This window comes from Poecilia formosa, unplaced genomic scaffold (assembly GCF_000485575.1).
Source record: "Poecilia formosa unplaced genomic scaffold, Poecilia_formosa-5.1.2 Scaffold291, whole genome shotgun sequence".
Taxonomy (NCBI): Eukaryota; Metazoa; Chordata; class Actinopteri; order Cyprinodontiformes; family Poeciliidae; genus Poecilia; species Poecilia formosa.
Window position 1 is genome coordinate 94834 of NW_006800230.1, and position 14841 is coordinate 109674.

Below are 14841 nucleotides of genomic sequence, written 5' to 3' on the forward strand. Positions count from 1 at the left end.
CCTGAGCCTGACCTTTAACCTAAAGCCTAACCACAAAGCAGAACTCCTTCCTATGCAGCCTTGGCTTTGGGCGTTTTCTATTTTTTTTTTAAATTCCTTCTCACCTGATAATGTTTCATGTAGAAAGTGTAGCTAGCACCAATAGGAAACTAAAAGTAACACTGAGAAAGATGACATTTGAATGATAGAACATTTTACTTCTTTTCAAGAGAAACTAAAAATACAGTGATTTGCACTGCTGTGTAAAATAGATTTTTTTTTTAGCTTTACATAATGGTATAATGCTATTTCCTCATCAGAAACACACCTGGAGTTTTGCTTTGATTCTTTCATGAAGGTTTGAGAAATCCTTTAATCTCCACGGCAACCATCCAGCTGTGCAAAACGCCTGGGTGGACCTAGCTCCGCCTTCGAGACGCAGCTCCTCCTCTGAACTGCAGTTTCCAAGTTTCTGCCTCACACAGCAGCCCTCCCCTCAACTCCTCCACTCAGCTCCTTCAGACTAGCCAGCAGCAATTAGCAAACACCTGGTGGAACTGCACATCTGCTGAGCTCATTATAGGAGCAATGCTGGTAAAAATGTTGTTAAAAGGTTAATAGGGGAGCCATGTTGTGATGACTTCCTGAAGGCGGAGTTTCAGAAAGAGCAGGAGTTTCTTAAAGAGACAGAGACCCAAATTCAAGGCATTAAATTACAAAGTCAAATTTGATATATACAGCATTTCTAAAACAACTGAATGTGACACAGTTATTTGAATATGCTATAAAATGATAGTATAACATAATTATTTGTTAATTGTGCTATGAAATGGCCCTTTTTGCCTGGACATACGTAATACTGCCCCTTTAAAAGAACACATGAAACGTCTTGATCTCCTTCAGTCACATTTATGTCACTGTTTCCATGTTGCAGGTTTACAAATTGCATTTTTTCAGATGGCTAATGCTGAACATAAACACTGAAACAGGAAGTCAATTAGAATAATGATCTCTGAAGCTTTTAGAGACAAAATGATGGAGTATCGACCACATCCTTTAATCAGCAAGAGGCTAACAGAAGCAGATACGCTGCTGTTACTGGTGCTGTTGCTGAAGAAGATGCTGCGGCTGGTGGTGCTGCAGCTGGTGGTGTGCGACTGGTGGTGCTGCAGCTGGTGGTGCTGCGGCTGGTGGTGCTGTGGCTGGTGGTGCTGTGGCTGGTGGTGTGCGACTGGTGGTGCTGCAGCTGGTGGTGCTGTGGCTGGTGGTGCTGCAGCTGGTGGTGCTGTGGCTGGTGGTGCTGTGGCTGGTGGTGTGCGACTGGTGGTGCTGCAGCTGGTGGTGCTGCAGCTGGTGGTGCTGTGGCTGGTGGTGCTGTGGCTGGTGGTGTGCGACTGGTGGTGCTGCAGCTGGTGGTGCTGCAGCTGGTGGTGGTGCAGCGCTCCTCCTACAGTCTCATTGAATCTGGTTATCCCCATTTTGTCCCTGTAATGTTTAAATGACATTATAATGCATGACTAATTGCATTGTGGTGGACAATTTTATTATCCTGCAATATATTCTGGCTTTAATAATTTATTGGTGATATCATGTTATGTCTTTACTCTAAGTGCTTACGAACTCTCTCCAGATGAACCTGTCTGGGCTGCACAGCCAAGGATAGACGCTGTTTTCGGCAGCTGCATGGGAGCTAGACTGTCTCTGTTTGGGATTCCTTATCTTCAGTGTGAAACCTGTGTGTGGTCTCTGTCTGACACACACAGCCCACTCTGAGCCTGACTTGGAGCTTTAATCTGACCTCTTCTCCAGTATTTGACCTTGTGGCTATCATGTCACGCCCATGGTATGAAACAAACCTGACTGAGTGATTTTCACTTGACAGCGCCTGGCAATTCATTTTTTCCACAGCACAGAAATGGCATAATCATCAGTGTTGAGATGGTTTTCTTTTGACTGGCAATTTGTTTTAATGAGGGAATTCTGTATGAACCTTTAAACAAATTGTCGAGTCACTATTAAAACTGCACTATGCTGAAAAACCCCCAAGCTACTACAACCCTGGTAATGTGTAAAATGCCCCAGGTGGAATGAGGAAGTTAATCCACGGCTTGCTCTGCCACAGCAAAGGTCAGCCAGCCGAGCTGAGGAGTGTGTGTGAAATGATGGGGCAGCGTGTGCAACACCACACTCTAACTCACAGGGCTTCTGTCACATCTGCTTTCATTTGTTTGAGCACACATTGTGCAGAACTTGTGGAACCACAATGTGAACAGGCAAAGTAACAGATAACTCAGCTCTGGGACTTGATCCGTAGCTACACTGAAGCAGCGTAAAAATAACCACCTAATATTTCAGGGTGTTTTTTTTCTTCTGTTGAAATTCTCTGTCATGACATGGTTACTGTTGTTGACATGTTTCAGTTTGTAGTTTTATGTCGCCTTCATTGTAAATAACAGGGTCGTGCATCTCCAATATGATGCATATGTTGATACACATTTTAGATACTTTGACAGAAAAAAATCATGTGAAGCAACACAATTTGTCCTCTGATTCACTGATTTCAGAGTGTTGTGATCTGATGGGATTTGGTTTGACTCAATTGAGTAAAACAAAGCAAAGAAATGATACTGAGCAGTGGAGTATCTCAACAAAACAACAGCCCAGGTGCTTTTCAGATACACTGCGCTGGGCTGCCCAATAAGAAAATAAACAAGCACTAAAATCAAAATAATTCACTACAGACAGGCTACAGCTCCTCAGAATCCTGGCTACATTAATAACTCTGTGGGTATATAATCATATATGCTATCAAAATTTATCAATACAAACAAAACATGGATTTTATTCTGCAACCTATTAGGTTATGTCTTCTCACTTGAGTGGTAGTAGGCGTGCCAGTCAAGCTTTTATGAATGTTTGAATAACTGGGCAGCAAACAGACAGGTATGCAAACCAAACTTGTCATTTTATTTGATATCTTTTACTGAGGGAAGACACTGTGGTGATGGACAGCAGCCGTCAGTCAGAACGACTAACAGCCCTCGGCGTAATCACAGATTTCCAGCAAACACTTTAAACAAAGTAAGAAGATTAACACTTATAAACTTTGTAAGTATGATTAGAAAGACACCAAATATCGCATTAGGACATCCTTCATGGCACCTCGATATGGTTAAGTGACGTAGTTGCAAAGGGTCAATAAAGCCCTGGGCTGAACACACAGCCTTGTGGGATGCCGGTGTTGATGGAAAGAGTGGAGGAAGTTTGACTGCCTGAACTCACACTGTGCAAATCCAGTTGCATAGAGCATTGATTGGTTTTTCCAGATTGTCCTTGGGCGTGACTCTGTGTGTGTGCGTGCGTGCGTGCATGCGTGTGTGTTGTGTGTGTGCATGGTTGTTTATTCTAAGCATCTCTGTGTTGCCGTGGTGATTTGTCCTTGATGTACCTCTGCGACCTTGCAAGGACAAACGGGTACAGATGATGGGTGTATACTTTTCATTCTTATTTTTGCTCTTCTTCTTTTTCCTCCTCTTCTTCTTCTTCTTCTTCTTTTTCCTATTGCTATGATTAATCAATAAATTAACATAAAGTTTAGTTACTTAGCAACACAAAGCATACATAACAACTTACTTTGCAGCAGAATGCTGTAAAATTTGTCTCAAATCTCTTGACCACTGGGACTCAGCCATTTGCTAGAAGTAAACAGTTGCACTTTGCTGCACTGTGAGCAGTGAGTACTTTTCGCTTGAAATCCAGATGCTGAGTTTTAATTTTGATACTAAACGCCATGCGGCAGCCTCCTCTGAAGGCTTCCCAGCGGTCAGCATTCATTAACCTGCACAGTGTTCAGTCTTGCTCTGGTCTACATGGAGGCGGTTGCGGTGGTGGATTCCCACAGTGAAATACAACCAGCCTACTCAAACAGATTACCAGCTCGGCATGAGGAAGCTCCTCACTCAACCCATCCATCGCCTCATCCCTCCTGCAAATCTTTCCTCTCTGTCTATCTTATATAAATGTGCAGCCCATCACCCCTGACACACACAAACACACATTCTCGCTCCCTCGCTCTCTCCAAAACAAAGTTTCATTATCATTAGGGTCATATTGTGTGTGTGACTGTCAGTGTGTGTATGTGTGTGTGATAGAGAGAGGGAGAGAGGGAGAGAGAGAGGGGTGAACGGTAGGGAGAGAGGGAGGCTGCTTGTGACTGAGAATGTGAGAGAGGACAACACCGACGGATCGGTGGCAGAAAGCAGGAGGCGCTGCTTGCAGTCAGGAGGATGCTCCTCTGACATGCGGACTTTCTCTGACGCCACCGGCTCTACCTGACCGCCGACCAGCCCGCTCACACAACAGGGAGCTCGTGGTTTTATTTTCTCCTTCCCACAGTCTCCCCGCCGCCGCCGCCGCCGCTCTCTCTTCCCCCGGACCGGCTTCTATCGACATGCCGCCGGCTGCCCGCTCGGTCCGACTCCGCGGCACCTTGCCTGCGGTGCTGTGGGTCTGGCTGCTGTGGAGCAGCGTCTCAGCAGGAGGTAAGGATTTTTCTTTTTTCATTATTATTGTCGGATGCTGCTCTTTAATCCTGTTGTAGCAGTGTTTTTAAACTCCCATCATCTGTGTCTCGGATTGCGTCCAAGCAGATCGAGAGCAGCTTGAGTTCAGTTCTCGGCGCATCACCAACTCGCATTTTCTTTTTTTTTTTTTCTGGGCATCCCCGGCTTGTTTTCGAGTCAAATCGTGGGAGGTTTCGAGTGGATGGGGAGGGAGTCTGAAACAGACCTTTGAAGTCTTGAAATAAATGCAGGCTATTTACAGCGAGAGCGACTCAAACCACCGAGCGAATTTTATTATTATTCTTTTTTTTTTTTGGCACGAGCGGTCCGGGGATGTGCGCGCACGCTTCCCTTAAGCCGAGGAATGCGCGCGGAGCTGAGCCCACTCGTGTGCGTGGGAGCCTCGATCAGGCAGCAGCAGGGTGAATGCAGAGGAAGAGATCACCTGTCAACAGGCGCTGCAGTTAGACTGGCAGACTGAGCATCAGCAGGAAAAAATAGCAAAATAGAAGAACGAAGTTACACTTAATACCCACGAAGAGAAAATCTTTCCAAATACTTCTGTAGCTGCGTCTCCATTAAAAACTCGGCGAATTTTGGGAAAAACAAAACAAAACAATATTTCACATTTGCAGAAGAAACGCAATCAAAATCACAAGTGAATAAGTTTTCAAACGATAATTCATTATAAAAAAATGCTTTACCATGATCCTCCTACTTCCTGTCATCGTCTTCTTCGTCGTTTGCACCAGTGGTAATATCCAGTTGTTGATCGTGACTGGTGTGATGCGAAAATTGTGTTTCCATTGCAGTTTTGCGAAATGAGCCAATTTTTATATGGCCAATAAACCACCTAATCATAGCATTACATTTTTTTTTTTTTTACCAGAAACATTTTTTTTAAATTGGCGTCTCTGTTAATCAAATTTATTTTTGAAAAATAAAATTGCACAATCCTATGATCTATGGAAATGCAGCTAGTGACATGGAGGATGTTTGTTTGGCTTTCTGTTTTTAAGTGGCTCTTTGGACCTCTTAGTATATAGTTCTTAATTGTCATGAGGTGTGTTGGTTGGTGATGGTGAGGAGAGACGCTGAGACCCAGGTTATGGTGATGATGATGAGTTTAATGGAGAAAATGCTCACACAGTCCAAAACAGGCGGCACGGTAGAGAACTAGCACACAGCTAAATACCGGTAGCTACTGAATGACAGGACTGAAAACGAGAGCTGACACTACCAGGACTATACAGTTCTACTGGCAAGAAAACGTAAGACAAACTTAGCCATACGTAAGACAAGGACCCGATGAAGAACACAGACAACAGGTGAGACTAAATACACACGGGGTAATCAAGGGAATGAGACACACCTGGGAGACAATCAACGGGGAGGACAGGACAGAGACTCACATGGAAACAGAATCACACAGAAAAACTCAAAACTAAACACACAGAAACACGGACCATGACATTAATAACATGGGAAAAATTTATAAACCAGCTAATATTTTTACGCATTGAATTTCCACAACAGAATGTCACTAATAGAACCAGCAACATGTTTTTATGTCAGTTTTTCTTGTCATTGGATTGAAAAGTGTCTTCAGTATATTTTCCATTGAAAATCAACATCAAGCAGAAGAAAATGTATTTATCCTCTTTTCGTAAGTGTTTTGTCTGTTCTTTATTTACATATTTAAGCTAAGACAAAGTAGTGGGTATTTAATATTGACAATGCATTTCCAGCAGCAGATGTTCATCAGAATTATAAGTCGTCTTCTTTAGATTATAAAGGTTGCAGATTCATGTTGGAATCCCACCTTGCTGATGTGGAGGTGGATACATGACGTCCTTGTTCACAGCTTTCCTTTTTGGATGCAACATTTCAATAAGAAAAATGCAAACAAACGCATGAAATGGTAATGTTTAGGAAAGTTTGCTCTGCTGAGCATTTCCTCCTGGTCAGCTGAGGCGATCAAAATAACTTCTGTTGATACAGTTTTCTTCATCTCTAACTGGGGCATCCCTCCGGTCTGGAGCCAAACTCAGGCTCTGCAACTAGCATGATTACAGCATGCTGGGGATGATGGTTGTGACACAGTTATGGAGAAAGTGTTTTATGCAAAGGAGTCTTTTGCTGTAGCCTCATTAAAGATTTGTGGTGCATGATCATTGTGGTTCAAGCTGTAATCATTGAGGACAGCAGCATATTCTCCACAAACAGATCCGTTCTGCCTCTGATGCCAGTAAAGAAACACTCAAACAGACGTTGGATTGTGACATTGTTGCTTGCAACTCTTTTAGACCTCTGGTACGATCATCTACATCAGGTGTGGTTATCCACTGCAACGGGTCTCGATATCTTGTTGGTATACCTCTATTGTATTCATGACAGTTGAAAACAAAGACAATTTTTTGCAATCTTAACATGCGCAACAAATATTGTGATGATGACATATGGTGACGGAAGTTCATCTGTTGTTATAAACTCTTACTCTCCGTTTTTGGCATGAGCAAATACTTGTGGATGCAGCTAACCAAACAAAGGTGATAGCAGCTGCATCTACAAAAAATAAACACAAGCAGCATATTCATTTTTGCGTATGACGTTAACGCTGAATTCATGTTGAATTTTGCATGCCTTATCTACCACTGTGGCCAGAGGTGGGCCAAGGTGCAGACAATGTCCATTTGTGACCTACACTGAGGTTCAGGATTGATGTATTTTTCAGTGGAACATCACTTCAAGTTATTTGGGGTTGATGAGCCTATTTGCAGATTTTGTTTTATACATCATATCAAAACTATGTGAAACAAAATGCAGCTTGTGAAGCTGATATATGTAGCTGTGATGGTGTTTGACATGCTATTGGCTGTTTACAAAGCAGCAAATTCAGGTGTGCCATTCATTTCATTTTCCTTGGTGTTAATTGGCTGCTCCTCAGCAGATATAAGGAAGACCATATGGATGTTAGGTTCTGTTGTAGTACTAAGGGTTTTTTTTCCACTGTCCTTATTAATGCATATTGTATATTTGATGTGTATTAGAAAGAGTCAAGTATTCATTTTTCAACTACTTGTGTGTGGGTGTTGTCTCTAACCTGGAGGTCAACTACATACATGATAACCAAAAATTATGGCTTTATTTCAAAATCTCTGAGTTGGTAACAAAATGCATGACTTTTCAGGTCGACATACTTATAATATCTGACTTGTCAGTTTTGTCATTTTTGAGGTTTGTAGTGTTGATTAAAGACAATACAGGGAGATGTGCTTTGCTGTCCAAAAAAAAAGAAAGAAACAAAAACAAAAAACAAATTCACCTTGTGGACTTATTGTGTTAAAGTCATCAAACTTTTTTATGTTGATCTAAATGTGTTCTAACATGAAAGCCTTTCTGTCTCCGTGGGGCACAAATATGATGTGACACAGAGGCCCTTTCCTCTTAGCCACCTGGAAAGATGAAAAAAATATGGCTTTCAAATCAGACAGATGTACATTCATGTTCATAGGATGGTAAATTACTACTTTGTGTAAAACAATTGGGTCTGTGTGAGAGAAGACTGGCAAACAACCCAGGATTACATTGTTACCATGAAGAAAAAACCCAAAACAAAACAATGACTTACCAACCAGTCAGTTTGGGAGGCATGTCCTACCACCACAAATGTAGAACTGAGTTTACTGAGCCAGCCACATGCTTTGGTCAGATGGGTCTAAGATTTAGTTAAAAGACGATATGTTGACAAGTCACGTTATGCTAACCAGGGCTCTAATGGTTCATCGACTTATTTGAGTACCTTATTAAAATTTCTCAATTTTAATAAGGTAAAATAAGGTAAGCATAGAGGCAGAAAAACGATCTGCCTCTATGCTTCTCTAAATTATGTTTAACTATTTAGCACACTGTGTCAATCAGTGAGCTAAAGTGTGCTAAGTACTATTAGCTCAATGTAGAGGGACCAAACGTCATCGTTTTTCAGGGCGCCAATTCTTGAGAAACTTCCCTAACTTGTTCTATTACGAAATCAACTACAACTGATGTCTGACAAAGTAATGAAGTCGTCTTACATCCTACAGAGTTCACATATACGAGCTTCCATGTTGCTCCAAATGAAACCAGGAACACAGTGGGCTTTATGATAGAAATGATTTTAATGAGATTGACTACTACTTCCTTCTTGCAATATTACATATATGTTTAATATGCTGGTCATCGCATCATGACTTTTATACATAGATATAGAAAATACATCATAATCAACTTGCTTTGCTTTTACTGAACAGAACTTTATTAAAGGTATTTATAGTAGCCTATTGATTATGATGTTATGCAGCTCATTTGGTTTTATTTGTGTATTTAGGTGAAACATTTCATAGACAGAGGTAACATGTTCACTGCATTTGCAATAAAAGACACGAGTCAAAAATAAATAAAAGACCAATTAATAACTTCATGTATGAAATACATTTGAATTTATTTCAAATTAAATTCAACTCTTGTTGGACAAAATTATGGAACTGTATGGGGTGTGGTAATATAGGCTATTAAATCTTTAAGTGCTTTCTATGACCACACACTGTGCACTACAAACAACAATGCAGCTCTGTGTCTCTGCTCAGAGCTGCATTGAATGCACATAACTTTCAATTTCAGGGAATGTCATCATTCAGTTCTTTTAGTTTTAATTTCAACACCATGTGAGTGAGCTGTCACACAGCCATCAGTCATAACTTTCCTCCTGCGCCTTTCAGTAATTCCCTCGTTGAACAAACGCTCCCGTGTGAACCGGCCTCTGTGAAGCTGAGCTCTTAAATCATGTCTGCCTGGGGGGAGCTGCCTCTGTGCCCTGATGATGCACAAACGTGTCAAAGTTTCAGCCGAGAAATCATCGATATCTTCTCAGCCAGGCATCAGCCTACTTGTTAATCCACGCCACTTCATTGTTGACGCGCGGCGGTTCGATCTACACGCGCTCTGTCCCTGCGTCTTGCTCTGCATCGCTGGGTTCATCCCACCGCCGGCGTCTGGGCTTAATGAGCTCCTCCAGCAGAGACCCGATGTCATCCAGCCGGTTCAGGGAACGTGTCTGTGTGTGTGTGTGTGTGTGTGTGCGTGTGTGTGTGTGTGTATGTGTGTGTGCGTGTGTATGCATGTGTTTGTGTGTTAAATTTGCACGTTGTTGACATGAGCATGAAGTTGGGGCCCGATCGCTGCTTGCTCTGATTTCTCAGGGTTAGAGCGATAATGTTGTATAGAAGGCAGCCTGATGATGGGTGAGCGGACAAGAGAAAGCAGATCTAGCTGCGGTTTGGATCCGGTGAGCAATGTGCAGCAACGTGCAGCAACGTGCAGCAACATGCAGGCTGCCCCTGGAACTGTTGCACATCCTCTCCAGCAAAAAGAAGCAAAAGCTCACCCTGCTCCTGATCCGCCATTCTCCTCTCATCTCATCACCTTCGCTCTGGTCTTCAGCTTCCTTCCTCTGGTTCTTCTTCATCCTCTGTGCTCCACCACATCCCCGCCTCCCGTTTCTTGTGAGCTGAGAGGAAAAATAGAACTGAGGGGAGATTGTCTCTTCTGCTTGACTAACCCGAGCCTTATTACACAACCAGATCCCTAGGCTGCGAACTTTTGAGACTACATTGTGCCAAGTAAGCATCAGAAACAGGCAAAGAAACAGAGCTGTAGAAGAAACATGAAGGCAGGTTTGAGGGAGGAAAGAAAGAAAACAGGGTAGAATATGAAACATAAACCTTCAGTCTGTCACTGCTGATGCTGTGTTTATATCATGCACACAGCCAGTCACACGTACAACACATAGTAGAGGCTCGTAGTTGTGAATTTTCAAAGTTCTTTACAAATTAGGATCTGTGGAAAGTATTTGTATTTAGTTCCCCTTTATTAAATAAAATCCTGTGCAAACAGTGGCCTTCAGGAGTCAGTAACAGAGAAGTTTAAAACAAAATCCCATTAGTCTGTCATCTGAAAACTAGACAAAAGCAAGGCACAACTGAAAATTACGACAGCGTATTAGGTCCACTCTAGATAGAAGGGAAAACCTTGGAAAATTCAGAGTTTAAAAAGTCAAAAAAATTGCTAGAAAATAAAAAGAAAAAACTCTGAAATTTTGAGGCTAATCTCAGAAATATTCTGGAAAAGACTTGAAGTTGTACGTTTCAAAAGAGAGCAGGCTCTCTTCAAAACCGTTTCACAGTGGAAGCTTTTGTAGCTACAAACATTTTAGTAAGGGTTTGTTGAACCAATTCTCCTCCAGTATCCATTGTCCTCAGTTTCTTAAGTGTAAATATGTCACCCACACATTGCAAATAATTCAATTTTGAAGTTCACCATATTGAACATTTTCATTTTTCAGCTTAAATGGAATGGTTTTGTTTTTGCATATTTGGTCGGCATTAACAACAGAGTGGAAGCCAAAGTAATGTTTTGGTTTCTTAAACTACTCATGTCTTCTGTAGAGCAGAACCAGGTGAGAACAGCTGCTGTAAATCACGTCTGATGTGACTGAGGTTCAGGAAGCAGAGTACTTGTGCCGAGTAGCAGGTTGGATGAGTGTGTTAATGGGAAACATTGTAAATAGACTGTGAAAAGCTTTTAAAAACACCCACAATTGTTAAAAGTCAGATAGGCAAAGCTGTATTCCAACTGAGAACAAGTGAAAAAAAAACAAACAAAACGGTTTTAGAGATAAATTTCCATAATGTGATTTTTTGTTGTTGTTTAAAATGGCTAAAGGGTCTACCAAGACAAAAGCAGGCAGCTGTGACAGAAACCATCAGGAAGTTGTCCTGATTCCTTTTTAATCAGGTCCTGCTGCAGGTGGGCTCAGAGGGTTTTAACCTTTCATTTCTCACAGAGCCCCCAAGAACAGAAGCTGCTCATTAGCATGCTTATTCAGGCCTCTGTGTTCCTAATGAAGAACTTATGCTGTGGTTTTGGATGAGGCATAAAGCGGCAGAGTAGATTTAAACGACTGCTGCTGATGTTTGTCAGGTTTTCGCCTAATAACTAAAGATGATCTGCATGTTTTATTAGTGCATACAATATTTTCATTACTATTGTGTTCTGAAGGTTTGTGGACCTGCAAGTGTTAAGAATCTAACAGGAGACTCTAGAACANAGCAACGTGCAGCAACATGCAGGCTGCCCCTGGAACTGTTGCACATCCTCTCCAGCAAAAAGAAGCAAAAGCTCACCCTGCTCCTGATCCGCCATTCTCCTCTCATCTCATCACCTTCGCTCTGGTCTTCAGCTTCCTTCCTCTGGTTCTTCTTCATCCTCTGTGCTCCACCACATCCCCGCCTCCCGTTTCTTGTGAGCTGAGAGGAAAAATAGAACTGAGGGGAGATTGTCTCTTCTGCTTGACTAACCCGAGCCTTATTACACAACCAGATCCCTAGGCTGCGAACTTTTGAGACTATATTGTGCCAAGTAAGCATCAGAAACAGGCAAAGAAACAGAGTTGTAGAAGAAACATGAAGGCAGGTTTGAGGGAGGAAAGAAAGAAAACAGGGTAGAATATGAAACATAAACCTTCAGTCTGTCACTGCTGATGCTGTGTTTATATCATGCACACAGCCAGTCACACGTACAACACATAGTAGAGGCTCGTAGTTGTGAATTTTCAAAGTTCTTTACAAATTAGGATCTGTGGAAAGTATTTGTATTTAGTTCCCCTTTATTAAATAAAATCCTGTGCAAACAGTGGCCTTCAGGAGTCAGTAACAGAGAAGTTTAAAACAAAATCCCATTAGTCTGTCATCTGAAAACTAGACAAAAGCAAGGCACAACTGAAAATTACGACAGCGTATTAGGTCCACTCTAGATAGAAGGGAAAACCTTGGAAAATTCAGAGTTTAAAAAGTCAAAAAAATTGCTAGAAAATAAAAAGAAAAAACTCTGAAATTTTGAGGCTAATCTCAGAAATATTCTGGAAAAGATTTGAAGTTGTACGTTTCAAAAGAGAGCAGGCTCTCTTCAAAACCGTTTCACAGTGGAAGCTTTTGTAGCTACAAACATTTTAGTAAGGGTTTGTTGAACCAATTCTCCTCCAGTATCCATTGTCCTCAGTTTCTTAACTGTAAATATGTCACCCACACATTGCAAATAATTCAATTTTGAAGTTCACCATATTGAACATTTTCATTTTTCAGCTTAAATGCAGTGGTTTTGTTTTTGGATGTTTGGTCGGCATTAACAACAGAGTGGAAGCCAAAGTAATGTTTTGGTTTCTTAAACTACTCATGTCAGGTGGGAACAGCTGCTGTAAATCACGTCTGATGTGACTGAGGTTCAGGAAGCAGAGTACTTGTGCCGAGTAGCAGGTTGGATGAGTGTGTTAATGGGAAACATTGTAAATAGACTGTGAAAAGCTTTTAAAAACACCCACAATTGTTAAAAGTCAGATAGGCAAAGCTGTATTCTAACTGAGAACAAGTAAAAAAACAAAAACAAAACGGTTTTAGAGATAAATTTCCATAATGTGATTTTTTTTTGTTGTTTAAAATGGCTAAAGGGTCTACCAAGACAAAAGCAGGCAGCTGTGACAGAAACCATCAGGAAGTTGTCCTGATTCCTTTTTAATCAGGTCCTGCTGCAGGTGGGCTCAGAGGGTTTTAACCTTTCATTTCTCACAGAGCCCCCAAGAACAGAAGCTGCTCATTAGCATGCTTATTCAGGCCTCTGTGTTCCTAATGAAGAACTTATGCTGTGGTTTTGGATGAGGCATAAAGCAGCAGAGTAGATTTAAACGACTGCTGCTGATGTTTGTCAGGTTTTCGCCTAATAACTAAAGATGATCTGCATGTTTTATTAGTGCATACAATATTTTCATTACTATTGTGTTCTGAAGGTTTGTGGACCTGCAAGTGTTAAGAATCTAACAGGAGACTCTAGAACAGGCTGAACTGAACAAAGCCATATCTTTTCAAAGTCACAACATCCAAAATGAAAACTTGGGCTTATAATAAAAAAATTGTCAGGTGTTTCATATTTTTAGTTTATGCATTTGTTTCTTTTCCAGCTTTATTGTTTATATCATGCTCTGCATCTGCAATATTTATGGTTTTGAACTATAATATTTATTTTTATATTTATTTTATTTCTAACTTAATATATTTGTAATACACATGTATATAAGCTCCAGTGTTAGGATAAGGTTCTTTTATTTATTTTTTATTTTTTTTGGTCTTATCAAAATTGGTTTATTTCACAAAACTGCAACGGAAACATCTGATCAACAACGGGATGTTGCTACTGATGCAAACCATGAAGGAAGGAGTTGGAGGATCATAGTGCATAGTAACTTTAATGACTTATCGCATGAACCAATTTATTCATATGTGATTTTAATTGCGTCCCTTATTTAATGAAGGTAAATCCTGATGGTATTTTTCTCTAAATCGACACTAGTGAAATATTGACGAAGTTTCGCGTTCGTTTTTAACAGAAACGCAGCCTGTGTGTGTGCTTGGTGTGAGCTACCTGCAGCTGTATGAGTGTTTAGATGTTTCTCACTCAGTCCCTGCACTCATTAGGATCAAAGTAACGGCTGCCGCCTCGTCAGTCTGACATATGGTCGGAACCAGTAACAAGCAGGTCGGTGGAGTTTTGGGGTCTTGATTTACACACTGCCTGGTTTGAGGTGTTGAAGCTGACCTCTCTGGTGTTTAAGCAGCGTCTGCAGCTCTTCCTGGTGTGGACGTCTCCACCCTGGCGGCTCACCTTTGTGCAGCAGCAGTTCTGCTTATCTAAAGAGTCCAGGTGTGTGTGTGTGTGTGTGTGTGAGAGAGAGCGGCGCGGCTGACGCTCAGCAGGATCGTTGGCTGGATGCGTCAGTGCCTGGGATTATCCTCTCTAGGATGGCTGCCGGATTGCGCAGATGCTGCTGACACTTCGCTACAATAGAAGCAATTAACTGAAGCTTAACTTTGTTTATGTCTGTTTTAGACCACGGCTGTTTGTGTAACGCTGACCTCAGGTGACAATAGACATTAAATTGTGACGCCTATTGGCACCTTAGGTACAAATAAATATCACCTTATTTGTACTGTTAAGGAAGATTTCTCTGAATTAATTAATTTTGGAAAAAGTTTGGCTCTCTCTCTTCCTTTATGATCCTGGTTTCCCCCGGCGGCGGGCCATTATAGATGGAGGAGTGCATTTCTGACAAAAAAAAAAATTCTCAGAAATTTGCTATTAAAAACCTGGAAATTTCTAAGTTTGAAAAATCAAAAATTTGCGAGAAAAAATCTTCAATTTTGAGATTAATTGGAGA

General features: G+C 41.3%; 1 protein-coding gene across 4 annotated transcripts in view; it reads left to right on the top strand.

The window, feature by feature from the left end:
• The first annotated feature begins 4051 nt into the window (after window positions 1-4051).
• Window positions 4052-14841, top strand: part of sez6l (seizure related 6 homolog (mouse)-like) — a 65341-nt gene continuing 54551 nt past the window's right edge. For 2 of the 4 annotated variants that reach the window (XM_007571935.2, XM_016681738.1), the window contains exon 1: window positions 4152-4520. In XM_007571935.2, the coding sequence (XP_007571997.1) occupies window positions 4430-4520 (91 nt within the window). In that variant the 5' untranslated portion in view covers window positions 4152-4429. Of the gene's footprint in view, window positions 4521-14841 lie in introns of all 4 variants that reach the window. The other 2 variants (XM_007571936.2, XM_007571934.2) reach the window with 2 other exon arrangements.